The sequence below is a fragment of the Spea bombifrons genome, chromosome 6, assembly GCF_027358695.1.
Source record: "Spea bombifrons isolate aSpeBom1 chromosome 6, aSpeBom1.2.pri, whole genome shotgun sequence".
NCBI classification, from domain to species: domain Eukaryota; kingdom Metazoa; phylum Chordata; class Amphibia; order Anura; family Pelobatidae; genus Spea; species Spea bombifrons.
Window position 1 is genome coordinate 48,791,234 of NC_071092.1, and position 26,429 is coordinate 48,817,662.

The following is a 26,429-nucleotide window of genomic DNA, read 5'->3' on the forward strand; positions in this document are numbered from 1 at the left end:
GTCTCCATCAGGACTTCGGCTTTTTCTGATACGTTTATGAATGTTTTGTATCATTTTATGTAACGGTCTACGGAGGACAAAGGCAGGGGGCGGGGCCAGTCCCAAAAGCTCCACCCACCATTGTCTTTAAAACGAAACCAGACCAAACTTCAAGTAAAAACACAAAAATTACCCCAATCAGGAGCCGAACCCCATTGGGATGATTTTTAACCCTTTTTTTTTTCTTTACTCCCCACCATCTCTGGAGCAGCGCAGAACATACCGGAACCAGATGGATTTGGGCCGATACAAGCTGGTCTGGTTCTATTTGCGGGGGGGGGGGTGTTTGTTATTTTGGGGTGTATTCCCCTGATTTCCAGAGATTTGGCCACAAGTATTTAGCTTTATAAATAAATTCCATGACCGGCTAAATTATTGAAAAATCTGAGAATATTACAAAGAATGAAAGTCAAGAAATCCCAACAACCGATAAAAAAAAAAGACAAAATTTATTGTAAAAGTCAATATTTGGAAGAAAATCTGGCTGCACGTTCTATGGTTTTTTTATCTGCAGTCCGGCGGTTTCCATCATTAATTATAGCGGCTAACGTTTAATGCCCGGCCCGGGGGGCTGAGTGACCGATGGGGAGCCCCAAGAATATCGAGACGTCTTTTACAAGAGAAAGGGGAATTCGATGGGTGGTGGGTAACGTCGGGGTATCAGGGGGCTTGAGGTAGGTGGTGAGGTAATTTTTTGGGGTCACAGTCTGAACCAGGTACCTTCTAATGAACCCCCAAACGTTATCACAATAAGATCGGTAGTTTTAGGTTGAATAAGATATTCTATACCCCCCCCCACCTCTTAATTGGCCCTTATTCATCGCATATAAAAGCAAATGTCTGCTTCCAGGTGTTCGCCGTCCCCCCGAGGCTGCCCAGTCCCCTCTTATGTCACCCTTTGCTCATCTCGTCCAGCACTGAAGGGGTTAACCACTGGTGTCAGAAGCCGTATGTCTATCCCATGCATGTTTAAATCCCCTCACTGTATTACCCTCTACCACCACTGCTGGGACGCAGCTCCACTTTTCTACCACCCTCTCAGTAAAGTAAAACTTCCTTACATAAAAACAAAGAATATTTTGCTCAGCCGAGTTCCGCGGCACTAAAGGGATCGAGAGACGGAACATTTCCTTTCCGCGCGGCCGGCTGCGCACGTTGTTGGTGTTGAGATAACGGTAATTACGGGGCTGATCGTTAACCGGAACGACCGCCGCTTCCCGGAGTAAATCAAAGCAGATCTACGAAGCGACACACCGGCCCCCGCACCGGCCCCCAGGCCTTTAGGGTCCCGTCCTTGGTACGAACCTCGTATAAAACGGATAAAAGCGGATAAAAAAAACTCTCCAGCTTGATGAACGATAAATAAATTAGACCAAACCCCCCCCCCCCCCCCGAGATTCCGGCTCCGGCTTCTCATTCGAATCGCTCGCCGGTTCCATGCGAATAATTAGTGGCCCCCGGGGCCGGTGCGAGACGCCGCGCTCCGCGCCACGATCAATATTTCTATTTGTGGTTGTGCTGATCGAGCGCTCGGCGAGGAGGCTTTTAGTACCTTTAACCTTTTCAGTGCTGCTTCGGTTCCATGCTGATGTATTTTGGCACTCGAAGGGTTAAACTTGTTTGGAACAGAACGAGGGAATCTCTCGCTGTAAACAATTCCCTAAAAACGCGTGAAACGGCCTTAAATATTTTTATTGTCTCCGTTATCGTTCTCCGCGTCTCATTGGTTTCAAACAAACAGCAGCTTTGGAACATCTGAGACGCCCCAAACGCCCCCGAGCGGTGCAGGGAGCGGGGCCGGCGGAGCGGCTCGCGGGGGTCTCACGGTGCGGAGCGTCTCACGGGGTCGGGGGTCTCACGGCGCGGAGCATCTCGTGGTCTCGCGGGGTCTCACGGTGCGGAGCGTCTCGCGGGATCGGGGGTCTCACGGTGCGGAGCGTCTCGCGGGGTCGGCAGAGCTTCTCGTCGTGTGCGGAGCGTCTCGTGGTGTCGGGGGTCTCACGGTGTCGGCGGCGCGGAGCGGTTACAGAACGTGCTTCATGTGCTTCAGGCCGTACGTTTGGAAGAAGATGAGGAGGATGAGGGCCCAGAGTCCGAGGATGAAGCCGCCCGGCGGGTGCCACTCCTTCGGCTTCTCTCTCTGCAGACGGAAAGAATTTGGTGAAAAATCTAAATATTCAGCATTTTACACCGAAACACGAACCAAGTCTGCGGCCCCCGGATCTGTCACCCCGCGCCGGCCGCGCACCTCTCAGGAGATCCTGAAAGCCCCGACTACTGGAGAGACATAAGCAACACCAGAGAAAGTGCAGCGGTGGAAGGAAACCCAGAACCCGCCGGCAGATCGGCCCCCATCCGGCCCCCGTCTAGTCTCCCGTTTCTCCTGCTGTAAAGACTCAAACCTTAATCAGTCGTTGGTCTCGTCTTAGATTCAGGAGCCGTATGTCTATCCCATGCATGTTTAATCCCTTCACTGTATTACCCTCTACCACCTCTGCTGGGAGGCTGTTCCACTTATCTTTATTACTTTGCTGAGAGGGTGGTAGATGGGTGTTAATCCTATTTAAAAAAAAAACAAAAAAAAACTAATCAATAAACCCAAAATCTCCCACAAAAGGAGGGAACGCAGTCTTTGCCCCCCGCGGGGGGAGGGGGGGTGAACATCATTTAATAGATTCTATATTAAGCCCGTTTTTTTTGCATAAACCGTTAAATCAGAAATTAACATAATTGGCTTTTTGCACTTTTCTGCTTAAACAAAAATTTTATTCAGTCTCGGAATTTTCTGAGCAAACGCCGTCTAATGTGAAGGGGGGGGGTCGCCCAACGTGTTCCGTGGCCCCCCGCTGCCTCGTTTTTAGTTACGCGGTTTATTTGGTGAAGTCCCCGTCCGCGCTTCACTTTCACCGATTCTCGCAGGAAATTTAAGTTCATTTTGGGCAAATTAAGTTTTTAGAAGAAGAATTTATTAAATTTCATAAAAGTGAAGCGTTTCCGAGAAAAACCACGCTTTAGACTTCATTACCCTGGAAAAACATCAACTAAACGGCGCGCGGCGGCCCCCGGATTCAGAGGAATCATTTACAGTCTGAAATAATCCGAAACGCGAATGGGGAGGAATAACTGGAATTTATAGGGTCCCCCCCCCCCCGATTCCTGCACCAGTTGTAGAATGTAATAAGATTTAAAATGCTGTTAAGAGATCGGCCAATCAGGGAGGAGAGGGGGAGGTGTTATGTTGTTTATTAGAATTATTACTTTCATTTATTATTTATTTCATATTCTTCAGATTTATGAAAAAAGATTCTGGTTAAACTGCTGGATTTTGGTTCCTTTTACTCCGTCTATACGGGGGGGGCACTAGCATTTTCCCTAAGAAACAGTCATTTTGGTTAAACTGTTCGATTTCATTTACTCGATGTATACGGGGGGCCGCCAGCCCCGCTGTGACACATTTTGCAGTTCGCTGAACGCTGACAAGGTCAAACCCAAGGACAGACGACAGCCGGGGGGGGGGGGTCGCTCACATCTCCGAGTCACCCCTCCCCCGCCTGACATCAAACCCGCAATACCAGAAACACATGGCCCATTCCGGGGGTCTCTCTGAACACGCGGCCCATTCCGGGGGTCTCTCTGAACTCGCAGCCGGTTCCGGGGGTCTCTCTGAAGTCGCGGCCGGTTCCGGGGGTCTCTGAGTGACGGCACGGCGAGAGAGGCTGCCGTTTACGTTTTCTTCTAGGGCCGGTACTAGATGACGCCGTTAGGAAGGGGTGACAGCGAACGAGCGACGGATACAATTTCATTCTTTTAGGTTCTTACGATGACATCACTGGCACGATGACATCACTTAAGTTACCGTCTCTGGCCATCTCATTATGTACGAGCACCACTGTTACACAGGGATGCTGTGACTGCGTTAAACGCGGCATGCTTAGTTAGAGGGGAAAATCCTGCTTGAATTCAGGTGAACCAATCTCTAATCTTTCAGCTCCAAGGGGTAAAAACACCGCTTACAGACAAAGGGGGGGGGGGGGGCAAGAAGAGAGGGGCGGCGGGCGATGCCCCTTCATGCGCCGGAGCCCCCCTCACTGTGGGTTCGCAGCCACCGCGCAACATAACGCGAAGCGATCTTTCCTGAAAAAACACCAATAAAAAGCTATTTAAAAGCTTCGCTTGTTTCTGACCTCAGAGCGTCTCCGGGGGGGGGGGATGGGGGGCTGCGTCGTCGGGTCGTTAACGCTAATGAAATCCTAATGGAAACGCTCCACATACGCAGCTTTTCCATGCATGCGAAATCGCTAATATTAGATCAATTTTCTATTCAATCCCGAAACCTGGAACATTATATACATAGGAGCAGATTACATACTGAGATGGGGGTAGATGAGTGGAGCAGCCTCCCAGTAGAAGTGGTAGAGGGTAATACAGTGAGGGGATTAAACATGCATGGGATAGACATACGGCTCCTGAATCTAAGACGAGACCAAAGACTGATTAAGGTTTGAGTCTTTACAGCAGGACAAATGGGCGACTAGACGGGGGCCGGATGGGGCCGATCTGCCGGCGGGTTCTGGGTTTCTATAGTGTCACAGACCCCCCCGTATGCTGAACAGGTATTCAGACAATTATTGAGCCTGTACTATTTTTCTGTAAAGCGTCAGATTTAGCCGTTAACGTTTAACCCGCCTGCCAGCGGAGGTGGTTGCTGTGGTTGTTGGATCCGCTGCCCTGGCGCCGTATTTCACGTCATGTTCTGCTGGCGCCGGTTACAAGTTGACTCAGGATCGGGATCTAAATCAGTTTTTGTGACGCCGGAGCCGCCGCCGTAAATCAGCAGAACGCCTGCCGGAGACGAAGCCAATTTCTCCGCAACGTTTAAGGATTTCAGATCGCAATAAAAACGGTATTTATGTCTCGCACCAAATCTTGATGCTTCTGGGAACTCTCTTTACGCAATTTATCAACCAAAAAAGACTATTTGTGTGACTCAGAAAATGTATAAATGGGCCATTTCCAGCACGTTCTGGATAAACGAAGGAAACCGAATGCAGGAGACCCGCCAGCGGGACTGCCCCGGACACTACAGGACTCTGAGCAGTTATGGGTGTTAGTCAGTAACGTGTTATTAGATCCGGTACCTGGTGAATGATTTCTGCCACCGGAAGCTGGTTGGGGTATCTGACCGGATCCGTCGGGGTCTCTGGGGCAGAAAACCTGAAATAAAGAAGAGACAGAATGTTCAGGAATTAAAAGGCTTCGGGGGGGGGGGGGGGCATCAGTAACCAAGGCACGGGTAATATATCTATATATCTATTAAGTGTTTATTTCATGGACCTTTCAGGATCTCCTCGCATGCACCCCGGCAGCCTGTCGATCACTAGCTGCTGCAGCAGATGCTACACAGAGAAGCTTCCGGCTGCCGTCCAAACTCCACCCACAGAAAGGTAAATAACACAGGGAGCCTGCGCAGGCTCCTCGGGGGCGGAGAAGTCTCAGCCCACGCGCAGGGTACAGCCATGGGGACAGGTCTCCGGCCCCCTCTGTGATATAGCTGGTGTGGGGGGGCATTATCCAGCTCGGGGGGCAGAGCTCTGAAACATGGCGTTACCACGGTTGGTATTTACCCACCGCACCCAGACAGCGCAAAAGCCCCCAAAGTCCAACGTAGGCGTAGAATTATTAACAAAAATACAAACTGCAGGAATATTCCGTTAGTTGCTATAGTAACAAGACAACTTTCAAAACCTCGCACTAGAAATTGCCCCCACGGTGTATAAATCTCCAGTCCAGGAGCGGGGGTGCAGTTCATTCTGTTTGTCGCAGGGCTGGACTCGCTGCACGGCGCGGAGGACGGCGGCCGTCGGTAAACACGCCGATGACTAAAAGATACTTAACGCGGAATCTCACGCCGCGCGGAATTATCTTTCTGGATTATTATTTATTCAGCGGGGCTGCGGGGATTTTTTTCGCTCCGGCTTCCAGGAGTGAGCGGAGCCGGCCATGCGCGGAGTCCCCCGACGCTTCTTCCAATCTAACGCTGCGTGCGAGTAAACATCAGCCGCGCGTCACGGAAATAAATCCATCGCGCCAGACGCTGCGGGCGCCGGAGCTCCCCCGTCCCGTCCTGATTGGGTAAAAATCATTTCCACGGAATCCTAAACTGCAGAACTTTACTTTTATGATCGTTGAATTCCAGGGATAAAAATGCGTTTTTTGGCAGAGTTTTCAATCCTTATATCCCCAGAAAATGATCAACCAGATTTCACTGAATGATTGTAGAGAATTGATCACAGTGCTGAGCGAGATTTAAATACCCCGGGGGGGGGCTAATAAAAAAAAAAATATATATATAAATGGCTTATAGAAGGTATATTCAGAATATTCAGAGCCTGAAATACATAAATGCGACCCCGATACACTGTAACCGTCTCTTAACCCTATGAATGCCAGAGGCTTGCATTCCGTAAAGCCGACGCACTGAGCTCACCTCTGGCAGTCCAGGGGTTAACTCACCGCCCAAGTCCGCATAAAACAACACGGGAAGGATTTATGGCGCTCGGTGGCCGCGGCGGGGTTTAACGAGCCGCTTTATGGGAATCTGTTGAGTTTTAATTAGACAAACAACAAACAAAGGCGACAACGCCGGCTGCTGATTCGCCGATATTTCTGCCAATAAATCGTCTCTTCTGGGATTCTCCCCGTCTCCAGAATTAGAGAGAGTTATTGGATGAAGCCAGTAACCCCGCGGGGAGGAATAACAGATCAAATCTAAGTGAAGCTGAACAAACAGACTGTGTTTGGGGTCTTATATCCATCGTCCACAGGATCTCCCGCCGACCGCTGCACGATACAGAGAACGTGCCGGCAGATCGGCCCCATCCGGCCCCCGGCTAGTCGCCTGTTTCTCCTGCTCTAAAGACTCAGAATCAGTCCTCGGTCTCGTCTTAGATTCGGGATAGAACGTTACCTGCAATGGAAAAGCCTTTTTTTCAGACATCGGCAGTTAATATTAAGATTATAAATAATATAATAAATGTGGAGCGTGGATTATATTCTATTTTAGGATCGGGGAGGGGGAGGAATTCCTCCATTCCAGGTCCAGAAACCCTCCAGAAAGGGTTTCCACGTCAGGAGGCGTCACTGTCCCTTTAATATGATTTCCGTACCGGGGGGGGCTGTCCCTTTAATATGATTTCCGTATCGGGGGGGGGCTGTCCCTTTAATATGATTTCCGTACCGGGGGGGGCTGTCCCTTTAATATGATTTCCGTACCGGGGGGGGGCTGTCCCTTTAATATGATTTCCGTATCGGGGGGGGGGCTGTCCCTTTAATATGATTTCCGTACCGGGGGGGGGCTGTCCCTTTAATATGATTTCCGTATCGGGGGGGGGGGCTGTCCCTTTAATATGATTTCCGTATCGGGGGGGGGGGGGGGCTGTCCCTTTAATATGATTTCCGTACCGGGGGGGGGGCTGTCCCTTTAATATAATTTCCGTATCGGGGGGGGCTGTCCCTTTAATATGATTTCCGTACCGGGGGGGGCTGTCCCTTTAATATGATTTCCGTACCGGGGGGGGGGCTGTCCCTTTAATATGATTTCCGTATCGGGGGGGGCTGTCCCTTTAATATGATTTCCGTACCGGGGGGGGGGCTGTCCCTTTAATATGATTTCCGTATCGGGGGGGGGCTGTCCCTTTAATATGATTTCCGTATCGGGGGGGCTGTCCCTTTAATATGATTTCCGTACCGGGGGGGCTGTCCCTTTAATATGATTTCCGTATCGGGGGGGCTGTCCCTTTAATAAGACTCTTCCATCCTAAACCAAAAACACCAATTTAATGTCGTTTAATAAAAAAATAAGGAGCCCCCCTTTATGTGTATAACAGGGGAGCAGCAGGATTATTCCTCCCCATTATGCCGTTGTAAGGGTGGGAGGAGGAATAAGGAGAGAACTTCACGATTGCCTTTAAGCGCCTGGAATAAAAGTATTTTTTGCCGTTAGGGTCTCCGTATCCGGTAATTATTTTGAATTATATGAATATTTCGGCCCGAACGGCCGCTCTTTACTGCACCCCAAGAAAAAACGTTTCTGGATCCCGCTGTACAGCGCTACGGCATGCGAGGGCGCTACATAAAAGAAATAATAATAACGGCTCCTTATAAAAGCGCGGGGCGGAGAAAGACGTCGAGCTCCAAGGAAATCCCAGGATGGGGATAAACCTGTAAAGGGTTAATAAATCACCGGAGGGAATTTATTCCAAAGGATGAGAAAAGTTACAACAAGAGACCGGAATCTAAGAGGAGTTTTACTTTACTGAGAGGGTGGTAGATAAGTGGAACAGCCTCCCAGCAGTGGCAGAGGCTAATACAGCTATTCTGACTATGGATTAAGATTTAAATCCCTCACATCAGGAGGATCCGGCGACCAGACGGGGGCCGAATCCGATCTGCCGTCAGATTGTGCCGGTTATACGGACGAGGTCGCCCCCTGGAGCTCACCGCTGTTACTGCGCCCCGTGTTACTGCGCCCCATGTTACTGCGCCCCGTGTTACTGCGCCCCGTGTTACTGCGCCCCGTGTTACTGCGCCCCATGTTACTGCGCCCCGTGTTACTGCGCCCCGTGTTACAGCGAAACAAATGGAAATTACTAAAAGTCATCGTCTGAACGTATCCACCGTTTCCGGGGAAACTCCCGTCGCTATGACTACCTTTAATGCAAAATCACCAGAGGAGGTACAACACGGCCCTGGAATCAACCCGTCACAAAAACACAATCGTACGCCGACCCCGGACACTGTTTGGGTAAACACCGGCCGAAGAGCCGAGAGACAGACACATAGCGGCAACCAGCTGCGCAGGCACGCGATTGGCCATCGCGGAATATTAAGTGGCAGCCGGACGCGTCTGTTGGCCAAACTAGTTATAGACATTAGACCTGCCAAACGGGACAGAGACATGAACGAGGATCTTACAATAGCTGTAACGTACGACACTATTACTGTACTGAGAGAGAGATACGTGGAGCAGACTCCTAGCAGAGGTGGTAGAGGGTAATACAGCGAGGGGATTAAACATGCATGGGATAGACATACGGCTCCTGAATCTAAGACGAGACCAACGACTGATTAAGGTTTGAGTCTTTACAGCAGGAGAAACTGGCAACTAGATGGGGGCCAAATGGGGGCCGATCTGACTCCTGGATCTTAACAACTTTTGTGGCCATCTGGAAGTCCTTATAATGCAACTTTGCACAGGCCGCGCTCCTATATCTTATAACGGCTTGTTTATTTACGTCTATATGTAGTTTTTGACCCCATAATCTGCAGAATCTGCGCATTTATAAGATTTTGCGGAAGGTTTCATTGGATTTCAATCCAATCCATTAAAAAAGATAAAAGGATTTATTGACGCTATTCTGGATACATTTCAAGAGTTAGAACGGACTGCAAGCTCTTTAGCCAAAAACCCTTTGAATGAGCGGCCCACGGGTGCAAAAAAATGAAATATCTGAATAAACTGAACCAGAAAAAGAGCTTGCAATCTGATTCAGCTCTGACCGTAGAGAATGTATGTGAATGCTCGTTACCGGCCTATAGATTCCCCGTGATATTTCAGCAGAAAATATGCTTTTTTGAAACACTCATTTAAGGAAATGTCCATTTCCATCACTGCCGGCCCGCGCCAGGAACTCACACCGGACACGGATGGAACAATAAAGAAGGTGGCGGGTAAGATTTATCTCTCCGGTACCGGCAGGTATTATATTTAAAACAAACAGTTCCAACTTCAAACACAAGATGGCGCCAGCAGCCAATGAAATGAGAAATCCCTAACCCCATCTCAGCCCGTCCCCCTCCATGCGTGTAACACGCTTCACGTGACGAACATACAGCATCATTACGCACGAGATATATGAATGGGAAATACGTCCAGTAAAACCATTCCATTCACCTCCACAGAGAAAACAAAGTATTTATACCACCGGTTATGTGTTTGGGGTCACTCAGTTTTCTTGGTATTGAAAGAAAAGCACATTTTGTCCACTGAAATAGCATTAAATGTATCAGAAATCCAGCACAGACGGGGTTAATGATGTAAATGACTATTGTAGCTGGAAACAGCTGATTTTTAATGGAATCTCTTCATAGGCGCACAGAGGCCCTTTATCACTCCCATCACTCCTGGGTTCCAATGGCCCTTTATCACTCCCATCACTCCTGTGTTCGTGGATCCAAATATCCTTGTTTTCCCATAAAAACAGCTCAGTGACCCCAAACTTTTGAACAGTCGTGTATATAAGTATAAGGGGGGGACCTTAAAGTGGCTATTGGTTTTCCAAATTTCTGTTTGTATATAATAAATGCTGACTATGCTGCATAAGATACCAAAAATGTTAAAATACATGGATTCCTGTTCATTTATTAGATAAAATACTGTTTTACCGTTCTAATAATGTGTATTTTTTCTTAAAAAATAAATGTTTCTTTAAAATAGCACCAAACTTTTAGGGTGCAGCCTATAATCGAGCCAATACGGTATATAAATATATATATGTCTACTGGGTAAGGAAAGGGTTAAAATTTTTCTAAAAACTCTTTATTTACCCCTTTCGCCGTATTTTAATAATCTATTCTCGTCCAAATTTTGTGTTTTTCCCCCGTTTCCAGGATTACCTCGTCTCCGTGTCCTGCTGACGGGGTTTCAGGGTCACCGTCTCTCTCGTCGGCTCCACTTTCCTGACGCTGCCGAAGAAGTCCGTTATGAGGACGTTCTGCGGATCCCGCTGGAAGAGGTCGGTCCTGTGCCCCGGGGTCGACACGCACAAGCTCTTGGGGCAAACCTGGAACTAAAGAGAGAGAAGCTGCGCTGATTTAACTCATTCATTGCCAGGGGTTTCTTCAAAACAATCATTTTGTTAAGGAGAAGAGAGAGAGACGGGGGATGGGAGAGACATTTAAATACATAAAGGGACTTAAATTATAGGAGGGAAGTTACAACGGTTATAAAAGTTACTACAAGAGCCCCGAATCTAACACCAGAGGGTCAGAGGCTGAGAAACGTAAGGAACCTTACTGAGAGGGTGGTAGATAAGTGAAACAGCCTCCCAGCAGAGGTGGTAGAGGGTAATACAGTGAGGGTATTAAACATGCATGGGATAGACATACGGCTCCTGAATCTAAGACGAGACAAATTAAGGAGAAACGGGGGACTAGACGGGGGCCGGATGGGGCCGATCTGTCGGCAGAATCTTTAGAAAACTTTTTTTTTAGTAAATTCCAGATAAATAAATAAAAATGTTTCGTCAATAAGCCGCCTGGTCGGGAGCTTTGAGAGGGTCTGTAAGGCGGGCGTCACTTTGAAGAGAAAGGGACTGTTATTTCAGTTCAAACGGCTCCCTGCGGGGTCTTAAACACTAGAGGGTCTCTCACAGGAGGGTCTCGCAGCCTTCAAAGCCCCCGCACTTAAAGCCGAGTATATATTCTGTTTGATCTGCGTTACCGGCGCTCGCAACCTTTACGTCAAATCAACGTCTTTCCTTCTGAAGTTTAACATCCAAGGAGCGACGCCGCCAACGTTCCTCGCTCTCTCTATATATAATATATCCCTATCTATCATATCATATATATAACAGAATGTGTGCATATAGCATACGGGACCCCAATTCCCTCAGTCCGGTCCCTATGTGCAAAAACAACCCCCAAAAAGCCCCAATATTTTATATTCATGCGCTGAATTCTATGCATTTCGTTCCGGGATCATTTTTGGTTTTAAAGGTTATGATAAATATATTAAATAGGATTTACGCAGAGCTGCCGTCCGTGGGGTATACCCAATACCCGTGAATGGGGCTCGGCCCCCCTGATCTGTCACCGGCCCCCTCATCGAAGTCCAGGCAGTGAAAGGGTTATCCCGTTTTCCGTGTCTGGGATTTAGAGGCATATTGAAGGAACGGCCTCGAGGCCGACAGGGGAAAGAAAAGACCTTTTATGATTCCATTCGTCTTAAAACCGCGCAGAATACAGAAATTAACCCAGAAAATCGTTTTAAGTAAATCATGAAAGGCGCCAATCTATTAAGACCCAACGCAGATTGTGTAACAATCACACAAAATCACACCGGGTAAAAGCCTCCCATCATTCTGTATCAGTGAACAATGGGTTAAGGATTTGGTCGCAGTCGGCCCGGGTCCCGCACGGAGCCGCGTCTCGTTGGCATTTAAAGGGTCAGACGAAGCGACGAGCAGAACGTCACGGAAATGTGTTTTATTTCACCTGATCGCACAAATCTCACGGATTATTCCTCTTATTGCGTGGGCAGCAGCGAGAAATCACAAGCCAAGGCGAAACGCGGCCTCCGCAGCGAGCGCGCCGGCTCTTTAACACTTAACCCTGCGAGTGCTGGAGGGAGAGCTACAAGCGCCAGCTCATTATCGGTTAACCCTGCGGGTGCTGGAGGGAGAGGCGACAAGCGCCAGCTCTTTAACAGTTAACCATGCGGGTGCTGGAGGGAGAGCTACACGCGCCAGCTCATTAACACTTAACCCTGCGAGTGCTGGAGGGAGAGCTACAAGCGCCAGCTCATTATCGGTTAACCCTGCGGGTGCTGGAGGGAGAGGTGACAAGGGCCAGCTCATTATCGGTTAACCCTGTGAGTGCTGGAGACAGGGCTGACAAAGCATTATCCAGCGCACGCTGGAGGGAGAGGGTGAAGGGCTCCGGCTTGTAACTAGTTAACCCTACAAGATGAAACCTATTTTGAATTTGAATTCGCTGCAGCCGTTCTTTCCATGATTTTGGCTGACAGGGGGCCGCACCGCCGGGCCGGCAGCTCGGGACTCACTCACCAGGTCGTTCATGTTGTTCTGGCTGGCGGGATGGATTTCCTCCAGAAATTCCAGCACGTAGAACGTGTACCGGTCCATGAGGTGAACGCCGATTCCCTGATCGGGCTGGTGCTGAAAAATAATAGACGAGAGATAGGCTGAAAAAAGACCGAAAAAAAGACTCACGGCCGTCAAGTTCAGCCTTTCCCACATCTGCTAATTGTTAATAACATAATAATAATAATAGATAATAATAATAATAATACTAAAATAATAAATAATAAATGTCTATTACAATCAGAACAGGACGAGCCATCGCCGTAACGAAGGAATGTATCGATAAACATTATGTATCCAACGTCTGATTTGAAACCACAGCAACTAATGGAATGTTCCAATCAGCAGATACATTTCATTGGTTGCTATGGTGATTAGACACTTTACATGGTTTATACGTAGCCCCGGTGTTTCTCCGTTTTCTAGTAGATGAAAGTATTACAGAGCTGCTGCGCAGGTCACACGGGAGCCGACGACTTATCAGCCGGCAGATCCAAGGGCTGAATGTTTGTTGGAAGATGACGCTCTGCTTGGCTTTTTCCCCCCCAGCCCGGACTGGCTTTGGGTCGGTACAGACGGCACGGGCTCACCGCACTCACTCACCGAGAGAGAATCCTCTCCCACCTGACTGCTGGCGAGAGCCATGATATTGGGAGAGTAGAAGCGCTCGTACATGGAGGCTCCTTGGCAGGTGTCGATAATGAACAATATTTCATTATACCTGAGAGAGAAAAAAAGGATCCAGATCAGGAAGACATAGAACGAAGCGGCATACCGCAGATATTCTAAACATACTCTAATGTTCCCGATAACCGCATCTACAGGGAAACTCAGAGATGAGCATGCGCGGCTGACGGCTTCAAGTCACGCGCACCTTTCTTTTGTTATAATGCGATGTGAAATTGTGAATACATTAGTTATTATTATTATTTCCCACAAAACAACTGTCTGCGACGCTGCAGACCTCTAGATGCGCTCAAAGGATTATGGGAGTTGTAGTACCCCCTCCCCCCAGTAATTATTGGCTACCCCTGATCCGGACGGCCATGTTCAGCCGCAGGACAGAGTAACAGCAAAAGTGAGACGATTGCTGCCGCGCTCTGAAATGTCATGTATTGGTAATAAATGTATCTCATTAAACACAAAAGACAAGATAAAGCTACAACATTATCCCAAAAAATCAGAGACTGCAGCAGGAATCCGGTGAAAATCTATGAAATGAAATAAAAACGGGCAAAACAAGGCTTATCGGGTTTCTTTTTGGATGGTTTATCCACAGCGGCTTTTGAAGGTTATGGGAGCTCAAAAACACTCTCATTACAACGGCTTGAAGAGAGAGGGTGAAGGTGTTTTAAGAGCACAACTTAATGGATCCAGAAGAATAGAAGCCATTAAGGCTGTCGGATCGCGCATGCATCGCACACACGCTGCCGTTTCATGACAGCGCCACTCAAAATACTCCAAACAAAGCATTCCACCCGCTGAGAGCTTTCCACTCCGCCATCTGCGGGAAACCGTTAAACCTCAGCACACAACCTGCGTTTACACATCGCGCAGGGCCGGTGAGGGAGAGGACCCGGCCGACGCGCGGGCAGGGAGGGGACCCGGCCGACGCGGGCAGGGAGGGGACGTTCGTTGGCGGTCTGAACATGCACCGGCTGCCAGCCACGGGCGTTAAATGATTCCGCCCCTGCACCGGTCCCTGGAGTCGTAGGAAGAGATCGACTAAGCGGTGGCCTGCAGCCGAAATGCGTGCGCCGACCAGTAATACCGACACCAAACAATAACATATGGAGTCACACACAGAACCCCAGAAGGTATATCAATAAACTATACACACTATATATATATATATGCCCCAAGATACTGTAAGAGGAGCCTAGAATGGGTTAATCCAGCTCGGTGAACCATATCAGGTGCGATCCGGGGAACAGACCGGCTGCCGAATCTCAAATAAACAGAACCTTCTCCCTGCTGCGCCCGGCGGGCATCGAAGCGGACGGGACGCGGCTTCTCACCTTCTCTTCTGCCACATCTGCTCGAAGGCATCGGCCAGCTCCACGTTGGTGATTTCTTCTGAATCCTGGAACTTCAAGAACCCGTTTCCTCCGTGACCTGCGGAGACAAACACGTTACAGCACACGTCGGGCACAAAACAGTGACGGGGGCAACGACACCGGCGGACCACCGATAAATAAGGAGCCACGGGTCACATAATGCACCAAAACTACAGCACTGGGTAATATATAGGAACAGCACAGCCAATCAATCAGAAAGGGGTAGGCCAGGTGCATGCTGGGAAACCTCACATCCTTCACAGCAGAAGCAAGACAAGAACATTTTTTTTTTACATTGTTTTGATATATGAACAGTGCAGGGTTCAAACGCCCCACTAACTCCCATCAATAACCTGTAAAGCGGTGGACATTGTCGTACCGGCCATTGGAACACAGGGGTGATGGGAGTGATAAAGGGCCATTGGAGCACAGGAGTGATGGGAGTGATAAAGGGCCATTGGAACACGGGAGTGATGGGAGTGATAAAGGGCCATTGGAACACGGGAGTGATGGGAGTGATAAAGGGCCATTGGAACACAGGAGTGATAGGAGTGATAAAGAGGGCCATTGGGACACAGGAGTGATGGGAGTGATAAAGGGCCATTGGAACACGGGAGTGATGGGAGTGATAAAGGGCCATTGGAACACAGGAGTGATAGGAGTGATAAAGGGCCATTGGGACACAGGAGTGATGGGAGTGATAAAGGGCCATTGGAACACGGGAGTGATGGGAGTGATAAAGGGCCATTGGAACACAGGAGTGATGGGAGTGATAAAGGGCCATTAGAACACAGGAGTGATGGGAGTGATAAAGGGCCGTTGGAACACAGGAGTGATGGGAGTGATAAAGGGCCGTTGGAACACAGGAGTGATGGGAGTGATAAAGGGCCATTGGGACAGGAGTGATGGGAGTGATAAAGGGCCATTGGGACACAGGAGTGATGGGAGTGATGTAGTCGGATCGTTTTTCTTTACAGAGCACACGGTAGGGAAAAGGTTTCCTCCGCAGGCCGATATTCCTTTATAAATATGCATCGCGTGCCGCTGAGCTTTTACCCGTCATATAGATGAGAATGTTACTCCTGTCATCCGAGAGAAGCCGTTTGAGCCGCGGGGTGCTCGGTGGAAGACGCCCCGTCAGCACCCTAAGAAAATTCTCTACAGTGACCTGGAAACAGAGAACATATTCCTGTCTAAGAGGAGCCTAACGTGCGTTTGGGTGACGTTCACATCCTAAGAGCCGCTCTCTATTCTCATCCATAGACAATTCAAACAGCCATTAAAACGAGGAGAGTCAGAACAACAAAGGGTAATGTGACAACATTCTACTTTACTGAAAAGGTAGTAGGTACATGGAATAGACTTTCACAGGAGGTAGAGACAAACACAGCAATGGAATGGATTCTGCATACATGTATATTATTATTATTATTATTTTACCGTCAGGGCGTGTGAATTGACTATGTAGCTCTTAAGCTCAGAATTACCAGCATTTGAACTCCAATCACAGAATGTAAGAGGGGAATCTGGCTACTTTGTAACACCTTGAAGTGAATTTCCCTCGTCACCCCCCCCCCCGCTGCTCTAATCTGTATTGTCTGTAAATCGGTGTAAAGATTTCACATCTACCTTCAATCCTTAAGCCTTTTAATCGGAAGCCATCATTTTCAGGGACGCCGCCTGGATAATAGAGGCTGACTGGGATGGCAGGAGAATTACCTTTCTTTTACAGACGGGGGGGCTGGCGCTACCTACCTGGGCTAACGAAGCCGGGCTTTAAATGGGTTTTGTTTCTTAGTAACTGAGGTTGATAAAGATTTCGCGCACGTCTCCGGACTCGCACGCAGAGAGAATGGTGGGTGGAACGTCTGCCGAGAACGTGTGAAATTACAGACAGCTGGGGCCCTAATTATCACATTTTCTATCATGTAGTCGATGACTTTGACTCCCCGAAGACCATGAATCTTAATATCTGCCACTCGACTAACAGGCTTTCTGGTATAAACCTGCGGGATGAGACCGCGGGACGGAGCCGAGTCGTACAAATGGATTTCTTGTTGTCTTGATGGCGATTCATCACCAGGAGGGGAGAATATCATTAAAAATAAAAAGTAAACAATTAAAAGGAGGAATAATGAAAATTTAAAACCAAAACGAAAGGAACTGAAATGAGCTGCTGATCCCAAACCGTGCGGGGCCCGGAACTCGCCTTTCTAATTCCCCAAGGAAAAACCCGCTAAGTAACGCGACCCGGCTCTTCGGAACGGCGGCTTAAAAATAAACAGAATAACGAGAATCACAGGATTAACGGAAATTCCCTGGATGGGGAATCAATAATCAGATGCAGGAAAGCCTGGCAGACAAAGAAAGCGTGCCTGGCACTGCATGATACGCCACTAACCACTTAGCTTATGTTCAGTTTGGGCAAATTTATGTAAAAAATGGGTAAAAAAGGAGAAGGAACCAAAAAAGCTCCTTGCGGTTGCTAGGATACGGATCACGTAGAGATTTGTATGATGCAATAGGAGGTGATCCGAGGGGGAATAAAGTGCGCGATTCTGGGTATGTCCCCCAGAACAGAAAATAAGGATTTACCGGGGAGGGGGCACTAAATACCCCCAGCGAGGACTCATGGGTAATTTCAGCACTGTAGCCATGTATTAAACAAGAGGCTTTAATTCAACGGCATTCCAATTCATCCTGCCTGCATCCCAGGGGCCAAAGGGACACCCAACAGGAACGATACGATTTCTATTCTCATCTCCAGCAATATATTAAGCGTTAAACCAGATCATCGGCTTTATCCGCACGCCAGCTCCGGGGCTCTGTCTTACGTCGGACGGGGGAAGGCATCCCTCTCATCTATTACTGAGGAAGGAGACAGCGGCGCGCGGCCCACCGACCTCCTGCAACGTCTAATAATAACACGTGAAGCGCAGCAGAGGGATCGAGAAAGATTAAGGAGATCAGAAGATTATTTATTAATGATTCAGCGCTATGGACTCTCCTGGATCCCCACTGGGCTAAATCCGCTGTCGCTTTCCAGACACGGCGCCCAAAACATTTCTCAGACATCCACAAGACCCTCTCCCTTTACAAACAGCGCATGAACAGCCGCGTCTGATGTCATCCTATGCACTTTAATGAATACGATGGCTTGGTGGTCCCTTTAAATGTTCATGGTATTCCCCTTCAGCATGCACGGGGGCATTCAGCAGAATCTGCCCTTATGCATTTACCCCCTTTGCCCGGCCGCCGTGCAGGAGATGCGTTCACCCAAAACATCTCCGTTAATGCCGTATACTTGCTGTCAGTCACGTACGGCGTTGGCCCCCAGGGGCACACTTATTTTGATGGGCGCATTTTCCTGCCACTAATTGGCTGCCCGGGACATGAAACTGTCCCTTTAAGAGATTACAAGCAAAACTTCACCAGACCAGCAGTCAGCTCATCGTCACGAAGCGGTTATTAACAAGACAGACCGCTGATAATAATACAATAATTAGAAACTCATTGCGCGGATATATCCGGGTCTTCAGGACAGACAGACGGACGGACGTTTACCTGACCCCGACCGATGAAACCATCCCACTGCCGATACAAACCTTCATTATAAACGTGTGGAGGAATTTAACGCTAACGATCTTAGAGACAGAACACAATTTAGGTCCCCCCCCCATCGTCAAAATCGCTATTAAACGTACGTACAAAAAATAAAAAAACCATAATCTGGTTCTGAATTTACAATACTGGAATCTGTACCTCGTAGCCGCGGTAATCCACTTCCACGTCGTCCCCGTACACGTTGAGCTCCATGTTTTTGTGGCTGAACACCGTGGCTGGTTTGGGGTTCCGCGGGTTGCAGGCCATGTCGTCTGCCAGCATCAGGATGATATGGCTGCAAAGAAAGAGGGGGTTACGGATGCAACGCGTGTGCAATAACAGCGATATATCCATACGCTCCACACGCTGACTACTCAGTGGATTCCGCAACTTTACCACCCTGGCTACCAAGCACTACCCTTTTACCGATTATAAAGAATGAAGAGGTCACCGAAAAGACCCCACACACCCAGAATACGTATTTAAGCACAAACTGCCTAAGTCTGCGTGGCTCCGTACTTAGAATATGAAATCTTCGATAAATTATTTGAATACTGGAGCCGGAAGACACAAATAACCCTGACCGGGTCGCGGGCGATGCAGCCGAGGCTTTGTTAGCGCCTTTAATTCTTGCCGCTTCATTAAACAAAACCATTTTAACAGAAGATAAAGGCTCAGCCAGCCCCAGACGGCAACTTAAGGTTTAATGAATTCCTGCAAATCTGACAAGGAAACGGCGTTTAATCCGCCGATAGCAATCACGCCATTTAACACGGGGGGATCTTTAAAGTATTTGATCTCCAGAAGCTCCGGATAAGACTTCAGAACGAAAGCCCCGAACGCAGACGGCTGGAAATACGGTGGGAGCGGCGCCATTCATTTCCACCTCTCCAGTGAATTCCCAGAGGCATTAAAGCCGTTCCTTTCTCTTTTAAACGGAGCGATAAAAGCGATCACTGCGGGGGTGGAAAAAACGCATAACGCGCTTCATAGCATTAACATTCAGCTATAGCGGAGACAGCAAATCACGGACGGGAATGCCGGGTCGGCGGGCGCGACGTCTATCTGCAGCCAACTTGTAGATTCGCAGGGAACGGAGTGTTCTCCGGTGGAAGATTTCGCCAAATCCCCCCAAAAGAGGCAGGCGGTCTCCCCGCCAAACACCCGACAGCGGCTCATACAGCCGGCACGCGGGTAACGAGCGCATCGTATGAAACCCGCCGGGCCGTCTCCAATAAACAGGGTTTAATAGCGATGAGTAAACGCTTACACCTCAGGACGATGTTTGGGTTGATCACACAGTAGGTAACGTAGTATATATTGATTAGAGTTTTTATCACAAACGTGGGTCGTCTGCACAGTCAATTGATTATTGATTGAATATTGGTTTTGTATTATATTTCTCGAATTGGTTTTCGTGGATCCTCGCAGCCATCGTGATTGTTTTTATATCATTTTTTATATAAATGGATGGCATTGTGTGTTTTATTGGTGATTTATGTGACATTTTCTCACCTCACTTTTTTATCTATTTATTAAGACGTTGCGGTGTTGGCATTTAGACTCCTGTGAGTCTCCTAGACCCGCGTTTTATGCTGTTTATTGAGATACCGAGCCATTGGCGTCTCTTATGTCTGGAAGTAAAGGCGTTTGACAGTTTATTTGTGAATTATTGTGCACGTAGATTTAGTCTAATTGGTTACACTGTTATTACCGTTATTTTTCCCTCCATAAGAGCCCCGACCCAAACTATAATGTCTACAACCAGCGACACCACCGTGCGGCCTCATATGCAAATTATTAGCTAATAAAGCATTTGCATGCGCCGTTATTACGAAGGGAAGGGGTCAACTTTTTTTACTCTTAATAAAGTCCTGTAGATTCGTATATTTTCATAACTATATTGAAACTTTATACACAGTGATTTCCAAATCTTAAATTATTTACTAATCCAACATTTTAAAGGGTGATTTATACCAATAGTCCTGTGAAAAAATGTTTTCCAAAACAGCGTATGGTTAACGTACGCCTCTCCTCCGTATAATAGGTTTAAAGCGCATATCACAGCCGCCTGGCACTCGCAGCAGAGAGAGAGCGCGACGTACGGAGGGTTAATGAGTGCGATGGCCGTACGCTGCGAGAGTCGTAATAAACACAGAGGCCTCTTAGTCCAGCAATAAAGCCGTCGTAATTCCACGCGTGGGAAACCGGCAGGAATCAGCAGCGTCTTACCTGTCGGGGATCCCAAGCCTTTTAACGCTTCGGTACACGGACAGCGTGTTTGCCACATGACGGTAATTGAACCAGAATCGGGAAGTGCAAACCTGTAAAAAAACAACGCAATCTTCAGCCATGAGGAAGGACGTCGGGTCATTTATTTGTCTTTATAGTTACATTAGATCATCGCCTAAAGAAGCGTTAAATGGAACCTTCTCAAACCCAGCAAAAGACTACAACGTTCTGTAAAATACCGGTAAGGGGTCTCAGACCGGCTCTGCTAACGAAGGCTTTAGATGTGAAGCTTTGACCCCCCCTAACCCTTTGCTTTATCAGCGTGTCTTCAGAGGCTTTGCCGCAGGGTGCGCAGCGACACGCACCCCGGATGGTCTAGCTGGCTGGGCATTTTACCCTAGAGGTCTACTGCGAGACAACAGAGAGATGTATACCTCACGCGGTTATACCCAGTCACTGATACGTCTACGCCAAAGTACAGTAACGGGGGCAGATGCAGCAGTGAGACCCCTAAAAACTGATCTGACAAGAGATGCTACTCAGTGCAGATACAACCCAGCAGTATTTATATAAATCATAAGATGCTTGTATGCGGGGATTTTGGTAAAAAGCATTTGTTGGAGATTTTCTGTGCTGTTTTTTGCTGAACATATAGCATCTCGCAGCAGGGGGGGGGTCGGTGCAAGTAAACGACCCCAATGGTTGGCAGACGCTTTATTTTATGTGCTAGGTAATCAAACACGCAATGTCTGATTACCTAGCGGAGGGAAAAAAAATGTAAGAGAACCCCCAAAAACCCCTGAAAAACGTTTAGACTGCAGAGAACGTGGTGTAACAGCAGCATAATATAAATATATATAACACAACGTGAATACTCACCAGGACAGCCCAGTTGTTTGTGTGTCCGCTTCTAAAGAAATGCTCTGCTTTATACTACAAAATAAAGTATATATTAGAACAAATATCTATGAATCAGTAAAATGATGAACAATTAAGGTATAATATTTATCAGAATGAAGTTATTCAAATACACTTCCCTAAATGCAGTTCAGTTTTTATTGGGTCTGGAAAACCACACTAGTGACTCCCCCTGGAAACCTGAGCCTGTTGGCAGGTACGGCGTACACATACAGACGTCTGTTTAAATCCCTAAAAACTAATAACTACATCACTGCAGTAAAAGGTTAACGAGAGGTCACATACAGACAGGACCTGCATCTTCAGCTGGATCCGACCCATATTTGCTGCAACGCGGATGCCCCCTGCATGCTACACGGGGAGCGACGGAGCTGAAAACCGGTATTTCCCATATCCTTTCCTTTACGTTTTACAGCAATTATGTTATTAGGGCTTAAAGAATCTAAAGAAACATTTTTTGTGTCACTGCTGTCGTCCTTTAAAAACATTCTAGATGCTCAGCATTACCTTATAGGCGTGGCAGAGATCAATAACCAGATCAATAGTCACTATCTGCCCCAGTGACAGCTCGGCCCCAGCTACTATCTGCCCCAGTGACAGCTCGGCCCCAGCTACTATCTGCCCCAGTGACAGCTCGGCCCCTGCTGCTATCTGCCCCAGTGACAGCTCGGCCCCTGCTGCTATCTGCCCCAGTGACAGCTCGGCCCCTGCTGCTATCTGCCCCAGTGACAGCTCGGCCCCTGCTGCTATCTGCCCCAGTGACAGCTCGGCCCCTGCTGCTATCTGCCCCAGTGACAGCTCGGCCCCTGCTGCTATCTGCCCCAGTGACAGCTCGGCCCCTGCTGCTATCTGCCCCAGTGACAGCTCGGCCCCTGCTGCTATCTGCCCCAGTGACAGCTCGGCCCCTGCTGCTATCTGCCCCAGTGACAGCTCGGCCCCTGCTGCTATCTGCCCCAGTGACAGCTCGGCCCCTGCTGCTATCTGCCCCAGTGACAGCTCGGCCCCTGCTGCTATCTGCCCCAGTGACAGCTCGGCCCCTGCTGCTATCTGCCCCAGTGACAGCTCGGCCCCAGCTACTATCTGCCCCAGTGACAGCTCGGCCCCAGCTACTATCTGCCCCAGTGACAGCTCGGCCCCAGCTACTATCTGCCCCAGTGACAGCTCGCCCCCCTGGTATTATCTGCCCCATTATTAGTTCCCCAGGGTATTAGCTGCAGTCCCGGTACCTCGTTGTACTGGCAGTTGCCCCCGAGCAGCCCCCAGGCCAGGAGCATCAGGGCCACCACCGGCAGCCGAACACCAAGCGCCGCCATGACAACCGGAAGCACCGAGCCTCCTTCCGCGTCACGTGACAGCACAGAGCCCCCGCCCTTCCCTGCAGAACTCCATCCGCCCCGCCCCGGCCACACCCATTAGTGTAGCAAAAGGGCACCGCAACTCCTATCACTGTAATGGGCGAATAATTAGCGCGATATCCAATAATAATAAACCGCATAAAACATTCAATATAATAACACAAATAGTGTTTGCCTGAGGATGATGAGAGTTGTAGTTTGCTGGCAGGTAACTGTTACTGGCTTTATATGATGAGGATGAAAGGCCATAAAAAAAATCTGTCCAGGAACCTCCCTCCCCACACCTGCCAGCTACCCTGGGTTTCTAAGGACAGTCCCTGGATTTTGCTGTGTACTTCTCTCAATCATGATCTAAAGACAATAAACCAACCTAAAACCAATAAGCATCCAGGCCTCGCGGGCAGCGGGAGCGACGGACTAACGGGTTAATTACAGCCGGGCACGCGCACACAGAACCGGGGGACTGCTGTGATCTGCCCCCCATATTACCTCCCGACTGATTCCTGTAATTCCCTACAGTCTTAGATTCAGGAGCCGTATGTCTATCCCACACATGTTTAATACCCTCACTGTATTACCCTCTACCACCTCTGCTGGGAGGCTGTTCCACTTATGTACCACCCTCTCAGTAAAGTAAAACTTCCTTCCTTTCCATCTCAGTCTCTGACCCTCTGGTGTTAAATTGCAGCCGGGTTGTAAAAGTTGCCCCAAAGCTTCCAGGTGATGGTGGGAGAAGCGCACGGTTCTGAAAAATCCCTTTAACGTTATTTGTAACTTTATCGGTAACATTTTTTTTTGTAACTTTATTGGTAACATTTTTATTGGTAACATTATTAGTAACATTTCTATTGTTGTAAATTTATTGGTAACGTTATTGGTAACATTTCTATTGTTGTAACTTTATTGGTAACGTTATTGGTAACATTTTTATTGTTGTAACTTTATTGGTAACGTTATTGGTAACATTTTTATTGTTGTAACTTTATTGGTAACGTTATTGGTAACATTTTTATTGTTGTAACTTTATTGGTAACAAACGTCTATTCGATTCTAAATAATTGAACCAAGTGGCCGACGAACATTAATAACGGAGCCAAGGATTTCATTACCGGACGATAAAGACGGATACGGCGGAGATTTCCAGAGTAAGTAAATGACGTAAATACCCCGGCGCCATCTGCATTAGACTGTCAGCTCTCTGTACCAAAACCCTACGTGTCTGGAGCAGCAGATTGCTCTAGGTCAGGATTTAGAGCTTTTCATAACCAGCCAAACATCTCCCCTTCCTCTTCTTTTGGACAAATCAGGGTAAATATGCCTTCATCTTTTCTATTTCATGTAATGAAGCGAGGGTGGCAGATAAGTGGAGCAGCCTCCCAGCAGAAGCGGTGGCGGGTAATACAGTTAGGGGATTAAACATGCATGGGATAGACATACGGCTCCTGAATCTAAGACGAGACCAACGACTGATTAGGGTTTGAGTCTTTACAGCAGGAGAAACGGGCGACTAGACGGGGGCCGGATGGGGCCGATCTGCCGGCGGGTTCTGGGTATCTGTTAATGGGGATGAAGCCATTTGGAAGAAGAGCTTGCAGTTCTCGGGCTGGACGTTGACTCCGTGCTCTGACGCTCTACACCCAGCGCAGAGCCACAGAACTGAACGTTTTTGGGTCTCCGGACCCCGCGGGGCCAGAATCACGAGGCTCACAGGGGGTTCTTGTTGCTGATAATTCAGAACGCGGCTCTTCGAGGAATCTCACAGGTCTCCTCCTCGCGGAAGCAGACGGGCCCCTCACATAGTCCCTGAACGGGGATCAGCCCAATCCAGACAAACAGGCGGCCTTCAGGAGCGGGGCCCACCAGTACGGAACCTGTGTGGCCCCCAACCTGAATGAGACCTCTGTGTCCATTCTAATACATTATGTTAGCTGAAGCTCAGCCTCCTGCACCTGTATCTACTACTATCTCAATAAAAGCCTTCACGTTTCTTCCGCGTTCCTTGGTGTTTCGAGGCGTTTCTCGCGCAGGAATCTCGTTCTCAGACCTGCGCGGCTGCATTGGAAGTGTCCGCAGTTATGCGCAGTCGCCCTGCCGCCGCTTTCTATTCTTCTCGCCGCCAACAGACCGGAGCTTACAGCTCGTTAGGGGCCCCTCTGACATAACGAACATACGACACCAATTAATGCAATTCTGAACTCGTTAGCAGACGGACCAATTAACACCACTGATCTGAGCTAACGAGCCGAACAGCCGAGGAAGCCGCATATATATATATATTAACCCTTTAATACCAGGCCGTGTGTTACGCAGCCCACCAGCGGAAAACCCAACTTAAACATCAGCAAAATTATAAAAATACAGAATTGTGGAAAAAACTGTGATTTACATTTTATGCTTCGATGGCTTCCCTGCTGATTGTGCGCTAACGGTTACTGTCTTACCGCGAATCAGAGGCCAGGCCCGGCCCTAGGGCTTCCAGTCCCCTAGGCATATGGTATGGCTGTTGCCCCCTTCTCTGCATATTTGCTTTTTTACTTTATTGAGAGGGTAGTAGATAAATGGAACAGCTTCCAAGCAGAAATGGTAGTGGCTTATACAGTGAGGGATGAGAAATAACAGGTCTCACACACTATATACCCCCAACACGCATCATATACCCCCAGCATACACTATATACCCCCAACACGCATCATATACCCCCAGCATACACTATATACCCCAACACGCATCATATACCCCCAGCATACACTATATACCCCAACACGCATCATATACCCCCAGCATACACTATATACCCCAACACGCATCATATACCCCCAGCATACACTATATACCCCAACACGCATCATATACCCCCAGCATACACTATATACCCCAACACGCATCATATACCCCAGCATACACTAAATACCCCAACACGCATCATATACCCCCAGCATACACTATATACCCCAACACGCATCATATACCCCCAGCATACACTATATACCCCAACACGCATCATATACCCCCAGCATACACTATATACCCCAACACGCATCATATACCCCCAGCATACACTATATACCCCAACACGCATCATATACCCCCAGCATACACTATATACCCCAACACGCATCATATACCCCCAGCATACACTATATACCCCAACACGCATCATATACCCCCAGCATACACTATATACCCCCAACACGCATCATATACCCCCAGCATACACTATATACCCCAACACGCATCATATACCCCCAGCATACACTATATACCCCAACACGCATCATATACCCCCAGCATACACTATATACCCCAACACGCATCATATACCCCCAGCATACACTATATACCCC

At 48.4% G+C, this 26,429-nt stretch overlaps 1 protein-coding gene across 1 annotated transcript; it reads right to left on the minus strand.

Annotated features, from left to right (window-relative positions):
• Positions 1-1,713: 1,713 nt before the first annotated feature.
• On the minus strand, positions 1,714-23,066 carry PIGK (phosphatidylinositol glycan anchor biosynthesis class K). The gene is made up of 12 exons (XM_053469712.1): positions 22,957-23,066; positions 21,692-21,745; positions 20,813-20,904; positions 18,740-18,875; positions 16,034-16,145; positions 14,939-15,035; positions 13,524-13,641; positions 12,885-12,995; positions 10,714-10,886; positions 5,178-5,253; positions 2,041-2,179; positions 1,714-1,983 (listed from the first exon to the last, which is right to left on the minus strand). Exons 1-11 carry the CDS (start codon positions 23,041-23,043, stop codon positions 2,063-2,065), a joined length of 1,173 nt encoding a protein of 390 aa, XP_053325687.1. The 5' UTR covers positions 23,044-23,066; the 3' UTR covers positions 1,714-1,983; positions 2,041-2,062.
• Positions 23,067-26,429: the final 3,363 nt, after the last annotated feature.